The 14,841-nt window shown below is 42.9% G+C and overlaps 1 protein-coding gene across 2 annotated transcripts in view; it reads right to left on the reverse strand.

The window, feature by feature from the left end:
- The window catches only part of LOC307044752 (GDNF family receptor alpha-2-like), a 60,310-nt gene that overhangs the window by 5,215 nt on the left and 40,254 nt on the right, over nucleotides 1-14,841 (reverse strand). For both annotated transcript variants that reach the window (XM_079690086.1, XM_079690085.1), the window contains exons 5-7: nucleotides 5,166-5,278; nucleotides 4,124-4,264; nucleotides 191-333 (exon numbers count right to left, since the gene is read on the reverse strand). In XM_079690086.1, coding sequence (XP_079546212.1) covers nucleotides 191-333; nucleotides 4,124-4,264; nucleotides 5,166-5,278 — 397 coding nt within the window. The remainder of the gene's footprint in view (nucleotides 1-190; nucleotides 334-4,123; nucleotides 4,265-5,165; nucleotides 5,279-14,841) is intronic.

A 14,841-nucleotide genomic window follows, 5' to 3' on the forward strand; every position in this document is an offset into this window, starting at 1 on the left:
TCATCGTTTTCACATAGACATTTGATGTTGAGGTAATCCAAGAGTATTGGGAAAGTAATCAGGTTACATTACTTTCATATAGTGATGCTTTGATAAGGTGTAGTGATTGTAAAGGAATACATTATGTAAAGTAACGCTCCCAACCCTGGTTGTAAGACAAGCAACGAAACCACCAATATTAACATATTACCTTGTGGATGATGACAAAGGGATGTTCTGAGGGGGCTGTTGTCCAATCAGAACCCGTCTTCGTTGTCGCCGAGGGGCCGGGGACGGACGCATTTTTGTTCTGCATGTTGTCTAACCCGTAGCCGAAGGCCTGGATGGCGTTTCCTGCAGGGACAGAGATATAAAGTCATTTGTTTTGTTTGCGAGCAGACAGACAGCTCTAAGTCAACTTCTTGGTCCCCTGCCCAATCTTTGGCAACCGAGGGAATGAGGGGGGGGGGGGGTGGAGAGGGAATGAAAAAAGGAAGGGGTAGAAAGAGTAAGGACAATCAGCCTTTTTCTTCGTTAGTGAACTTGAGAGTTCAGCTAATCAAAAACAGCAATCAGGGATTTGTTTAAAACAAATCTTTGAAGTGTGGAGCTGAGGCTCTTATCTAAGGTCAAGTCCCTTTAATCATTAAGTGATTTTGAAAGGGTTATACATGATTCATCTTAACCTAACTTGACTTCTGTAAGGCCCTTTATGCTGGAAGCCAGGCCTCCGAACACTCTAGTCTGCCATCTAGAAAACACACAGGTTCGTAATACTCTCCTCCCTGTGCTGGCTCTATAGAGCTGCTAACCGTAATCACCTTTCAGGCCCTCAGACACCAGGCCGATAATCCGCCATCGGTCAATGTAGCGCTGTCAGTGAGTGTCTGTTCACCAACCAACAACCTTCTGCTGCAGGACATTCGTGTTGATTGGCTCAGAAGCAACCATCCAAAGTCCTAGATAACAGTCGACCCGGTGGCCACTAGTTCGTTTGGGGTTTCTGGGCCTTCACTCGTCTGTCAAGCCCCTTGTTTTAAGTTGTTTTTCGGTCCGTGTGCATTGTTTATTTATTTTCTAGCAGTGTGAGCCCTTTTTGCTTAAAGAAAACCATTCTGCCGAGTTGTTTGAATTTAGGTACAGCCCTTACTTCACTCAGTAATGGGTTGATCTCAATAATTTATTGTTAGCCTACTTTAAATTGTTGAAGTCGAGCCGTTGTTTTTTGGGGGTTGTTTTATGTCCGTGTGCATTGTATTTTGATTTCCGAGCATGACCAGCAATCCCGTGGTTGTTATCCCCCCTTTACAATCGACCATCCCTATCCTCTCGAGACGTTTGGATTTGGGCACATCCATAACTTCCTGTACGTTTTGGAATTGATTTTAAGAACGTGTTGTTAGCCTACCATTAAATTGGAAAAGCTTCAATCTATCTTTCCAACCTTTTACAACCATAAGGTCACTAAGGTCCGCTGACCACTTGCTTCGGGTGCTGCCAAGATCAAAGTTGAAAAAGGGGAGATGGTGCCTTGCAGTTGAAGCACGGCCCCACACTGCCTCGTGTTTAATATTCTATGTCGCGCTTTCGTTTTGAATGCATAACATGTTTATAGTATGCTATCAATTTAGCTTCTAATCATGCTTCTATAAATGAATCCTGCAGCGACATGATAGAGACGTCTATCAAATACAAACAAACAACAAATAGAGGAATAATGTCCGCACTTGAGATGATGAACCCCAATTTGTTTCCCGGCAGTTACACACTCAGCAATTGAATCTGTTAAAAGTAGACGATCATTCAGCTCTAACAAAGAACAGCAGCCTGTGAATGCATATTTAGTGTATGTATGTGTGTAATGTTGTGTCGAAGAGCATGTGTGAGTCCCTGCAGAAATGTGATAAACCCCTGTTCAGTCAGCTTTTCAGCTAGATATGGCAAAATAGGGGCTGAGTACCTTTTCACTGCTCATCCGTTTAAAACACGAGGCTTGTTTCTCTTTGTTCAGCCAGAGAGAAGGCAAGGCATGTAATTGCTTGGCAACCACCTCCATTATAAGGTCAGCATGCCGAGATGACTTTAAATAGATTCATGTGACTGATCAAACTGAACATATTCCCAAACAAAGCAAAAAAAAAAAGAGGCATTTTCCCACCACCACATACTGTAACACAGATTATCGGATGGACACAAACATTCCTTAGTACTCCGATGCATGGCCACATTCCTCTGTCACATCCTCCATCCACCTACACAGTGTTGTACACAAGCACGCGTGCTGCACAGCGGAACACAAACAAAAGGCAAACACACATACCCCTGCACACTTAACACATACAAAAGCACCCTTCATGTTTCGCTTTCGGTTCGACACTGGTGATTTGCTGCTGGAAAAATAAAATCACATGAAGGAACGGAGCTCACCAGAGAAGCCTAACAACTTAAACGCTAGCAGTTAGGAGCCTGCAAAGTGCCGCTGAGACACGTGATGCTCGCTGTCCTCCTAGATGCCGTACGATGGAGGAATAAAGTCATAAATCAAACTACTTAGCTGGAAGGCCTCCACACAGGATGCTTTACTGCACTCAAATGTTTCACTGAGTGATTAAACTCATTGCCAATAGCAATTCAATTTTTTAATGACTTCATAAGTTGTCCTTTGGCCCCTGGGCATAGCATGCATAGCCCTACCTGCAGGGACAGATGGAGGAAGAGAAAAGGGAGGTGAGAAGAAGAAAAGCAGAGACAAGAGGGGGAGGGGCATGTTTGATAATGATATTCATTTAGTTGGACTGCTTTATTTTGGCCTCTATTCACAAGTTATCTTTTGTTTGTATTTACTAGATATTTTAAGGTGAGACTGTGAGACAAGGAGTCTATAATAAATTATTGGTCTTACAGACGCCTTCAATTGCAATGTGCTTCAGATTGTCAATCAATGTAAGGTATAAGGTATTTACTCGATAGGAACAGTGAACGTTAGTCAATGAGGGCAACTGGGAGCTAAAAGTGATTTTTCAAACGTACATATATAGATTTATATGTTTGTTTATGACTGCACATTGAGTGTTTTTTATATATTCTCCTCAGCGTTGTGTCAAAGTTTATCGCCTGTTCTCCTTGACTGCAGAGCGGAGATGCTGCATTTTGTGTTATTTTTCAAGACGCCTCCTCAGCTCCCAGCCTCATCCCTCATCCTGCACACTCAGCTAAAAAACGCTACACCAGCAATCTATTGAAATGGTCTGAAAGCATTATCCACAAAATGGAACATGTTAAAGGCAATGGTGTCGTGTAGCGCTGATCACACTGCTCGCTGCACCATAGCAAGGACATAGCTTTCTGTATTTCTTTTTGTTCAGTGAAGAAAGCACAAGCGTGTTGGAGGTAACCACTCCGTCATGCTGCACCCTGGGTGTTATGCATAAGATGTACAGATGATATGTATTTTAGCTTCTGCTATTATTTCATTTGTACTTGTTCCGTTCCTTTTTCATGAAATCTTTTACGCCGCGAGGGATAAGCCCTTTAACTCTCGCAGATTGAATATGAAAATGACATGCAAATGGTTTCCTTTGTATTCAAGTCTGGGCAGATCTTGTCCAAAGGAGGGGGATGTGAAGTGATAAGAAATGACTCGTTTTTTGAGAAAGTAAGAACATTTAATTCCATCTTAATCAGTGGGCAAAGGGGTGTTTGTGGTTAAGGCGGATCTTATGTAGCACACAAACTTTATACGGACTTCAAGGAGTTTCATCCATTCATTCATAAGTACCTTAATCCTCCTGGTTTTATTTCTTTTTTTTTTTATGTAAATAACGTATTTCCTCATTAATTTAAGTTAAAAAAATCTATATTAACTTCGACTGTATACCTGGATGTTTGAAGAGTTTCCACCCAACAACATCCCCTCCCGAGTTTCATCACTGCAGAGCTCCAGGACATTGAAAACCAGAGTCTGCCATGAGGCCATTAAAGTTGCATTAGATCGAAGTTCATAGCTCACTCTGCTCTTACATGGCAGCAAGAGTAACTACCGCATCACAAGCTAGTGCTCTTATCAATATAACATGACTGTTGGACCCTATCAGTTACAGAACCCATTACACATGCAGAGTATCCATAGGTTGGGAAGGCTTACTCAGGCATGTGTTATCCGTGAATTCCCGCAGGAAGTTGGAGCATTCCTCTTCCTGGTTGCCACTGCCCTTACAGCTGCACCACGGGGAGACGGTCCAGTTGGAGAAGCTGCTGTCGACATAGTTGGGAGTCATTTCTGTCCCTGTGAGGGCACCCACACACAAACACATACACAAATCAGGACAAACTGTTATAGGTCACTAATGGACAATAATGGACTACATTTATTGCATAGTCTATAAACAGATAACAAGATGTTAGCCATGGGTTTGCACTATCTGAGTTTATGACAAGGTGAGGCATTTTGTAATGCTTCATTTTAGATGTAAAGAGGCCATTATGTTATGAATATTTTTTGCAAAGTAGGTGCTTTAGGGAGTGTGTGTGTGCTGTTTGAATATAGCACCGCCGTACCAAAACATTTTACTTAGCAAATGTGTCCCTGTGCCGATGCTTTCAGCAGGAGTCAGGAGTGTTAGATGCACTTTGTGTAGTATTTTTCTAGAGAAATCCCAGGAAGAACCATGGCAAATTAACACTTCACACTGCACCAGTTATGACACACGGTGGGGAGGCAGTGAATGATTGTGGGAAATGATGGACACTTCAGCAACCACTATGCAGTATTAAAAAAAAGAAGTTATTTTTATGTACATTTGCATTTTAAAAATCTTCCCGAGCTCCGTGACGCCAAGGGACCGTTATCAAACGTTGGCCAGGGTTGAAATATGTGCATGGACTAGTCCAAGCGCATTGTTTGAGCAACATCTACTATGAGCAAACAGATGGTCATCAAGTGTTTTAATTAAGTAAACACTCTCTGCGCCTCTCCTGCCTAATTACTTCTCGTAGCGAGCTGATGTCCAGTGTGCTTTGGGAGATGTAGGCCAGGAGGGGAAAAAAGTGAAGGTCGACCTGTCTTTTACCGTCAATATTTATCTCATCTAATACCTGGAATTTGACTAATTTATTGTGGGATTTAAAGTAAATTTGCCCATAATTTCCTCTGCCTTATTTTCTCTTAAACACTCAAAGAAACTCACCGATGAGCCGTGCGTAGGAGGCCAAACAGGCTTGGTGATTGTCTTGGTTGGGACAGGTGCTCACGGTCTGCGGAGTCACCTCGCAGTTCACCATGTAATCAGCCAGCCTAGACCTGCACAACAAACATGAAGCACAGAACCGAAAATCAAAAAAGGGAGGCACGGGTTCAGTAAGAAGCAAACGACAGATGAATGCACATACAAAAGTTCTAAGCACAGGGCCGCGTTTTTTGGCACCGTTTTCACTCTGAAGCATCTGCCAATAGCCAAACTGGGATAGTATATGCAACATCTGTTTCTAGGCCAGGGCAACAGGTGTCCTGAATTACAAACCAGGTCTCGCTCACGCACCAGTACCAACAAGCTTTTTACTATTTTCAACACGAACCCAGTTCATTTGGGTGAGAAAGATATGATATGCCTCTATTGGCTGTTTCCTCCATGCTTATCCTGGACATCTCCACTGTTTCCCAAGCTCACTTTCCCCACAAACCTAGGGAGCTGATAAAAATAGTATGTTTTTGTTTCGGTGTGTTTGTGATAAGAGCTTAAGTCTGTGGAGGCCCCCAGGGCAGCATGGCTAATCCACTTAAGTAGGTTTATTGGGAGTAGCGTGTGCAAAGTTGGTCTGTCTGTACTGTTCACATCACAGCTGCCCACTAAGTGAGTCACAAACCATTGCACATGTCTTCCCCTCTGTATCTCTGTATCTCGCTCTGCCATGACTTATTCTGTGACCTGGTCTGACCAATGTCTGCAGCCTTAAGTTCAAAGGTACTGAATTGTTCCTCAGGCGGTCTCTTGGGATGCACGCACACTATACTAACACACAAGGAAACACAGAAACATGATCTCTAATGGAAATGATGTACTGTTTAAAAACAATGTGTCACAGTGTTGTAAAGGGGTGCTATGTGGGGGATTTAGAAAAACATTATTGACATTGAAAACACCATTAAGATATTTATCGGCATCCAGGCGCCAGCCAGAGTTCAAGTCTTTACTGTGTCTCAAGCCAGTGGCGTTGGGAGTGCTGTTCCTCAAAATTAAAAGGAACTGTTCAACATTTTGGAAAAATCCTTCTTTGTGTTATTTTGGGAAGTAAAGACCAAAAACCACTCAATCAATACCGCTCCCACATCAGTACGATATGTACAGTATCTTGATTAAGGAGAAGGCTAGTTTAGTTGCGTCGTGCAGACATCAACGTTTTTACATTTGTACTTTTCTTTCACAGTGCTAACAACCTAACAACCTATCTGCTCTTGAGTCAGACATGTTTTAAACAGTGTGTTCAGTTGTCTGACAGCAGGTACACTTATGTGCTTTTAAGCAATGCAGCTGTTCATACAAGACACACACAGCCAATCTCTAGCTGTGCAAGGTTTAGACAAGGTGTCAGAAATGTGCAGTCTGGTGCTAATTTCCTTCCGTGAAGTCTTTATCCCGATGTCTCAAAATGGATGTGATAATAACTGAAAATTCAACAATTATAACAACTTTACTTGCATTAATGTCAAACACATTACTGCCTTGTCTTTAAATATGCATTGCGCCACTTTGTACTTTTACCTTCTACGCTACTTGATCAGTACTCATAATTGTGTGCCTTTCCTGAAGTAATTGGATTAGATGAGATGCATTTTAATGATTCTGAGCTTCCGCGTGTTTTCCTGCAAACACTGAATCTATTGCTTTCGGCAGTAAGGACATTGTTGTTCAGGGAACTCAGAGAGGAGGGTACATGTAGCAGTAACACTGTCTATCAGAGAAAGAGAGTTCTTATGTTGTTGCAGTAAGTTTAAGACCAATGTATTCTGTATCTCAGCTCTGTGAAGACAGCGTAGACAAGCAGATTTAGCTGAGGGGAACATGGGGTGATAAGGTTACAATCTCTCCGTCTCCCCCCCTCTCCGTCTCTCTCCCGCAGTCTTTCGCCACAGTGGAGATGCAGCCAGTGTGGTGTGATGGGCTTGGGCCTCGAGCAGCAAAACCCACTCAGACTCACTTCATTACTCCAACTCCATCTCCATCCGCCCCACTATCAAATCAGCCGGAGAGCTTCTCGATGTGACATGCTGCTAACATCACATCGCGAGCCACGCTTCAGAAAACGTATGGCTGCTCTTCCATGGCTGCAAAGATGGATACCGATGCACGCGCACACTCTAATGATACACGGTACATAACATTCCCACAAAGAGGAAGACACACAAACAAATAGGCCCGCAAACCAATCCCGCTCCACAGCAGCCCTCCAAACTCAAAGCCCTCCTCATTCATTCCTGCTTTGAGTGAAAGAAGGCACTTGTACCCACAATCATGCCACAGATTATACAAAAAAAAGATACAACACACTGAGAGGGAAGAACTCTAGTGTGCCGATACAAAGCAACCTCTACAGCCACATTTTCCATTTTTATATTTCTTACAGGCAAAGGGTCCTTTACTTTCATGCCAACAAAGACTGTGAATGTCAGATTATTTTTTTTTACGGAAAGGCAAAGACCACGAAGATTAAAGAAAGTGAACCAGCATTGTGTTCCTTTTTTAGATGCAGAGCCTTTTCAGACAATGACGGCTTAAAAACAGTAATTTAAAGTTTAGAGAGGTGTCCTGAGTGTTCAGACAATGGTGTTCCAAGACTGAGATTCAGCAAATTTCATGGCTTCCATGGGCTTTCCATTATACCCCGGCAAAGCGCCACTCGCTGCTGAAATTACAGGCTGTCTAGCTCAACAGAGTTTTATGGTCATTTCAGCCACTCAGCCCCAAGGGAAGTGGCAGGGGAGCCCCCACAGAGGTAGACTTCTTTCAACCAACCTGACACTTTAAACACAGTGATTCGACTGAGCACTGAGTGCCTGTCCATCCAGCTTGGCAGTAATAGAAAACTAATGGCTTTTTATATGGATTCTTATTCCTATCAGTTGATGCCCGTGACAAACAACGTGACTCAAATCAGATGAGTGTCAGTCTTGGAAACTATTTCCCTTAGGACAGAGGAGGAGCAGGAGGAAAAACAGTTATCGTCTCCTAAGTCTCTAATAGCTTCCTTTCTACGTTAAAAACTGTTGAGAGACCTCTCCCTGTGCTCCGTCTAAAAATACCAGCTCTTCTGCCGATGATCATTTCTGTTAAATGTTGCAGCTCTTTACTCTTATCGCTTCCTGCAGTCTTCAGCCTAGAGAGGCTTTAGAAATCATATCTCTCACTCATCGACAGAGAGCGTAACAATAACCCCGACACAATAGCTGCTGACATAATAGCGGTTGCATGTAGCAAATGAGAAAAAACTGAAGATGGTTCTCGATGCTTTCCCGCCTCTGCTGTCTTCTCCTCTGTTGTGTTCCTCCGACCTCATCGCTCCATCCCTCCTCTCTCAATAACGTCTCGTTGTCTCTGTCATAAAACTGATTGTCATTGCAGCCTTGAGTGTTCATGTGCAAACTCACGGCAAAGGAGGTTTGACCCTGGACTAATCAATAGGCTCCAAAGCCGTGTGTGCTCTTTTGTCACTTGATGTTAAAAGCAAACACTGAGTCTTGGCAGAGCTGAGATCACTCTATTTAGTCAGGCATGGTTTATTACATCAGAACAATTATTATGAAAAGCCTCACAATAAAGTAAATAAATCATTTTGTGAGGTGAGTGCTAGGAATATATGTTTTTGATTACATTACATTACATTACATTAAAGCCCCTGTCACACTGTCCCGAAGTTGACACCCGATGGACACACGAATATGGAATTGTGAATTTCGCACGAAGATGGCCCCGAACCACACACGAAGGCAACATTTACATTACATTTAAGACATACAACTGCAACGAAAGTAACACAAACAATTATGTTAAAGTACTATGATACTGTACTGATATTTTCAGACTTTGTTCTTTACTTTCTCCGTCTTTATATGTAGAAGATATTAAGTTTTCGCCGTCATGTTGTTTCCATAGCAACAACAACTTCCTCACCTTCAAAATAATATATTATTTCATTTTTTAGTTTCACAGAACACAAATTGGGTTATTTACATAATATGTTTCCATGATTTTGTTGTGCAATAAAACAACCAGATGGACGCACGATAAAGGAAATGTTCAAATTCGGCTCTGATCGTAGCAACATCGGGACATTCGTGAGGGCATCTTAAGAACATTTCCTTAATCGTGTGTCCATCTGGTGTCAATTTCGGGACAGTCACTTTTATCCAAAGCGACTTACAATTACAGGGACATTCTCCCTGGAGTAAATAAGGACTAAGTGCATTACTCAAGGGCACACTAGTGGTGGTGTTCTTGGCGGGATTTGAACTCACAACCTTCCGATCTTCAGCCCACCTCACTCCCCATTAGACCACCACTATCCCATTAAAAGCCGATTATTTTTGTCTTTCCATTAAAAAGGCAATACTATGAATTGGTGAGCTTCAGTGTCATCCTGATCCTGCATTTTCCACTTACATTTCTGCCGGTGACCTAGAGATTGCTCCGGTCAGAGTTGATCATCCATTTTACCCACAGCTATTTTCTCTTGGATGTGCGTGGAGAGAGGCCTTCCTCTTTTGGCAGCACTGTACTCATTAGGATTCACAGTCAATACTCTAAAAGGGCAATGTGGACAGATGGCATTCAGTCAAAACACAAGGCAGTTTAGCTTAGCTGTCACACGACAAAACCTTTCACCCCCTGACTCAGCAGAGAATAGAAACCAACAAAAACGGTCTGGTGGAACAACGCCCCATGCATTTTAAGCAGAAGTTCCACAAAAAGAAAGCTACCATATGAAATGTTTTGAAACCCACTTTCTGTTATATTTACTTATGCATGATTGCAATGTTCCTTGTTTGGTAACCAGAAAATTGTCTTGCTTCTTTTGCTTTCTCTCCCTTTCTGTGAACACCACCCGCTGCAGATGTCTTACAACCCCCTAGTGAATGTTATAACATCGGGATGAATGCTAAATCAAGCGTGCCACACACGAAACCCAGTACTGTTTGTTTGATAAGGGGCGAGTAGATTATTCAAGGTTATCTGAACTCCCTAAATACTCTCCGAACAAGGCAAACATCCGCCCCCAGACAAAGTGTACATGTCAAACAAATGGAATGAACTGTCCCTGAAAAGATTACACAGTTAGCAGTGCGCTAAAGAACAGCTACTAGCAGTAATTAAATAACCGTTATTACATATTACATGGGACAAGTTTAAAGGAAGCCACAAGCTGCAACTATCAATGAGACTCCTTAAGTATGAAGAGAAGTTCAGAGTAAGAATGATGAAGAGCCGGCCCTAATTGACACATTCAAAACCACACATTGACTATTCTGTAAATAAGGCTAAAGTCTTATTGATAATGTTGGCATTAATAATGGATAAGGTGCTGTTGGCTAAGGGATTGTAAAGGAAAGACTGAGAGGCCTAGTCGGTAATGACTGCAGTTTTCCCCGATACCATGTTCCGTTGGAGATTACGGTTAGGAAACTACATGGTCATACACTAATCCATGTATTGGAATTAAATGCACTTCTCTTCCTTTCCAACTCCGGCCCCATCTGTCCCATTACTTGTCTTCCTCTCTCACTTTCCTCTTAGCCCGTTTGTGGCTCTCATGTGTAGCCAGCAGGCTGAGCACGTCTCCACTGAAGCTAAGGGCTGATTAAAGCCGCACACTGCAGCAAACTGTACTATGTATGAGGAAAAGGTCACATATTGACACATGCTTCGCTTGCAAAACCAGAGCTTAGCGCTCAGAAAAGACACTTGGATCACTTGTAATGTAACCAGGGAGATAGGAACAATCCAGGTCTTACCTTCAGCTTCTATTTGTACAAAGGTAATACGAACTTAAACTTCTGTCAATGTGAAAAGCATATTTTATTCCTTAAAGGTGGGGTTTTGGAGAAACCAGCTCGAGTGCGCTAGAATTTGAAAAATACACAGCCGGAAGAAATCTGCTACTTCCTTACAGAGCCCCTCCTCCGGCACACGAACGCGCACATGACCAATGAGGGCACGAGATAAGTTTGTGCACAGATGGAAGGCTGACAGGCAGGTAGGCCATCCAATTACTTTAGCCGGGCCGGCTCAGATGATTAGTCGTGCTTTTTACAGAACTACGGCTTCCACAGATGACATTTTTTAATGGATTTTTTGTCAAAGCACTTAAGATATTCATTGCTATCGGGATGTTAAGAGCATTCCATGGAATATAACAAAAAGTGTATCTCGAGCCGGTTTCTCAAACTTACCTACCCCACCTTTAACGCAGCGTTCACACGGCGGCGTGCGTTGAAGCTTGCCGGTGAGCTTCAACTCGACCAACAACCAATCACATGAATCTCCCGCCCCGGACACACAAGCAAGCGGTTTGATTGGCTAGAGCTTGTACTGGCATATGATTTGATTGGCTGACGCTTCCACCGAAGCTTCAAAAGTTGAACAATGCTCAACTTTTGAAGCGAGCAACGCTCCCACATTGCAGTTCGACAACGCGTGACGTCACCCCATTCAAAGTGAATGGGCAGAAGCGTTGAAGCTTCAACGCACGCTGCCGTGTGGACGGGCCGGTGAGCCTAACCCTAGTGAGGACATTAATTTATAAAGTAAAAAATAAACATTTGGGCTAGTCCTTACTTTCATTAACAGGGTATGTCAGACTTGGGTTTACATAAAACATTAGAATTAGAAAGATTGAAATGTGCGCTAATAAGTCCATATTCTTATAAAAAGGATCAAATGACTCTGTGTTTCTGCCCCATTCTTTTCTGCCATCTCAAATACAAACTGCATTGCTCATTATGCTTGCATGGAAACCAATTTTTTCAAAAACTCAGTTTGTTTTCATATCACAAAAACTTTTCTAATCAGAGTGTGTGTAAGAAGGAGGTTGTGAGGATGGTTGAGAAACTAGCGCAGGAGACATGTTGATTTCTTCCAATTGATATACGGAGGGTAACTTAATTACCAAATTAACGTAACTAGCACATTTATTGTAGTCTAGATTAGAACATAATATTTTACTTAAAGCGGACATTTGGTAATCTCAGGTTCATATTTGTATTCTGTGCCTCTACTGTGACATGTCTCCATGCTTTAATGCTCAAAAAGGTTACCTGGCCGGCTCTGTCGTGAATGGTCAGCTTACAGATGTCACGTATAATGTGTTGGACATGGCCAATAGAAGCGTGGGTGTTACTTTGTGATGTCACTATGTTACAAAAGCCAACAATAGAGGCATTTTAGGCAGGGGGGGGGGGAGTGTGGGAGCACAGGGATTTTAGCTTATGCAGACCATTTACATGCACACTACAGGAAAGGAAAAACCCCAGAAGTATAATACGGCCCCTTTAAACTTACCAAGCACTTTGACCACAAATTCAAAACTATAACCAGAATCTGGAAGTCATGCACAATATCGTGCCTGAATGCATTCTGCTTTAACACGTAGGAATAAGGCTGCTGTCCGGATGCTCACTTCTTCCATTTCACAAGCTGGATAATGTGTATGAGCTCTGCTGCACGCAATAACAAAAAGAGACAATAATCAATCCATGTTTAGGGTAAGGATTTAGCTCCGGAGCTGAGATGGTAGATGCTTTGCTCACCCATTGTTCACACATGAGTCTGTAGCTCCGGGCGTATTTGGGTTGAGCATGCAATTTACATACGCTGCTTAGAATGTGCTCTTATATCTTCCTTCCTTTCCTGGGAAATGGGTTTCCGCACATTGGCTGCTCATTACAGTACATCATAGCGAACTGACTGCATGCGTGAAGACGAGGTTAGCGAACGGTGAGTGTCCTGGGAATACTCTGAGGGTCCTCACAAGTACAAGCGCACCAAAGTATATACTGTCTGTGTGTGAGGGAAAGTGAGAGAAAACGGACGATAAAAAACGCAACAACAATCTTTCAACTTGGTCTCAGAAGCCACAGAGTAATGCCACCAGTGCCAGTCAGTCTCCTTACACTGTTCCCCTCAGTGGAGGCTTGAGTTGTCAGATACGGCAGAGAAGACTGTTGATTTAGGGCAGTGTGTGTGTGTGTGTGTGTGTGTGTGTGTGTGTGTGTGTGTGTGTGTGTGTGTGTGTGTGTGTGTGTGTGTGTGTGTGTGTGTGTGTGTGTGTGTGTGTGTGTGTGTGTGGTGTGTGTGTGTGTGTGTGTGTGTGTGTGTGTGTGTGTGTGTGTGTGTACTACCCTGTGAGTTGTCTGTGTGCAGAGGCAGCCTGGTACATCTCCCAAACTGGGTCAGGTTACCTGTACAGTGATCGATTGTCTCTCAGCTTCCCACTTTCATAACCAGTGGCAAAATAACTCAATCAAAGAGCACCCCGTGAGCCCGGAGACGCAGTGATATTAATCAAAGGTAGAAGTGTTGCATTGATCTTCGGACAATCAATGCAGTACACATACAAGTCAATGCTCTTTGGGCTACAATTCAATGGGCTTACGTTGCGTGAACTCACATGGAATAGAACAGGTAATTTATCTGCTTGCATACATGCACACTTACATGCTCCAAACAGCACATCCAAATATAGTCCTATTGTCACTCTGTGGACTCAGCAGTTTCAAATGAATAGATGTTGGATACATTTGAAGGGTGGCGAGAACACTGAGAGAAGAGGAAGTGGATATAAATGCATGACAGTAACAAATATGGGTTTATTGTTTGTTGTATGTTTTGCCTTTCTCTGTTTGAGCAGGATTATGGAAGGAAACAACGTAATAACTGAAGCAGAAGTACAACCAGGTGTAAGAAATAGGAGCCGCACCATGTATTGCTTGTTCTCTGTCCATCTGCAGTACCTAGATCTCCTGAGTATGTCAACAACTGCCTCCACAGAGACCAGAGAGAGAATGAAATCTTCCAGTGCAATATGCCACCTAAGCCCATGCCAACATTTTGTATTTGAAATCCTTTCAAATATTTATTTGTGTTTGATTGAGCTCTGCGCTCCACCTGAAACAATCTGAACAGTCTCCAAAGGTGAAATCAAAGCCAATCTGGCATCCAATATCAATTCAAAAAAGAAAGTATTTGGTGGTGTAAAGCAGGGAACTGCCTGCCTTTCAAAGTCTAAAATACATACTAAAGCAGGGAAGTATACATTTTTAAATCCGTTTTGACTTTCAATCATGACCCTTTCTTCATCACAGCACGTTGCAGGGAGCTGAGTTTGTCGTTTAGATTCTGCTGCAGAGATCAGCTGTGCGACCGAATCACAGACGTCCATCCCGCTGAAGTGAAGTTACGGCCCGGATCGATTCTACGACCCTCCCTGTCTTTCTCTCATTATCTCCTCCTTTCCTCTCTTCCTCCTCCCAATCCCTCCCCCTCGCTCGAGCAGTCCCTTGAGTTCAAATGAAATAGGCTTGAGTTAGCTGTGTATCGCCTGTTTGGAGGCAGACAGGCGTCCCCAGGAGAGACAAGCCTGTGGTGGAAAGATCTTCCTCTGCTTTTATCAACTCATCTCTGAGAGGGGAAAAATAAGCCAATAAAAGTTTCCTATGCTGCAGTTCTTCAGAGTGCTGTGACTTCTGTGTTAAAAAGTTTTGCCCGGGCTCCTTCTAGGGATTTTTGACGGTGTTTATCACCAAGGTGGCATGAAAACAAACTCTAATCTGTTAAATTAACATGACAAATAGGTTTTAAATTCAATTTGCTTGTG

Source organism: Notothenia rossii (assembly GCF_949606895.1).
Source record: "Notothenia rossii genome assembly, chromosome: 6".
Lineage (NCBI taxonomy): Eukaryota > Metazoa > Chordata > Actinopteri > Perciformes > Nototheniidae > Notothenia > Notothenia rossii.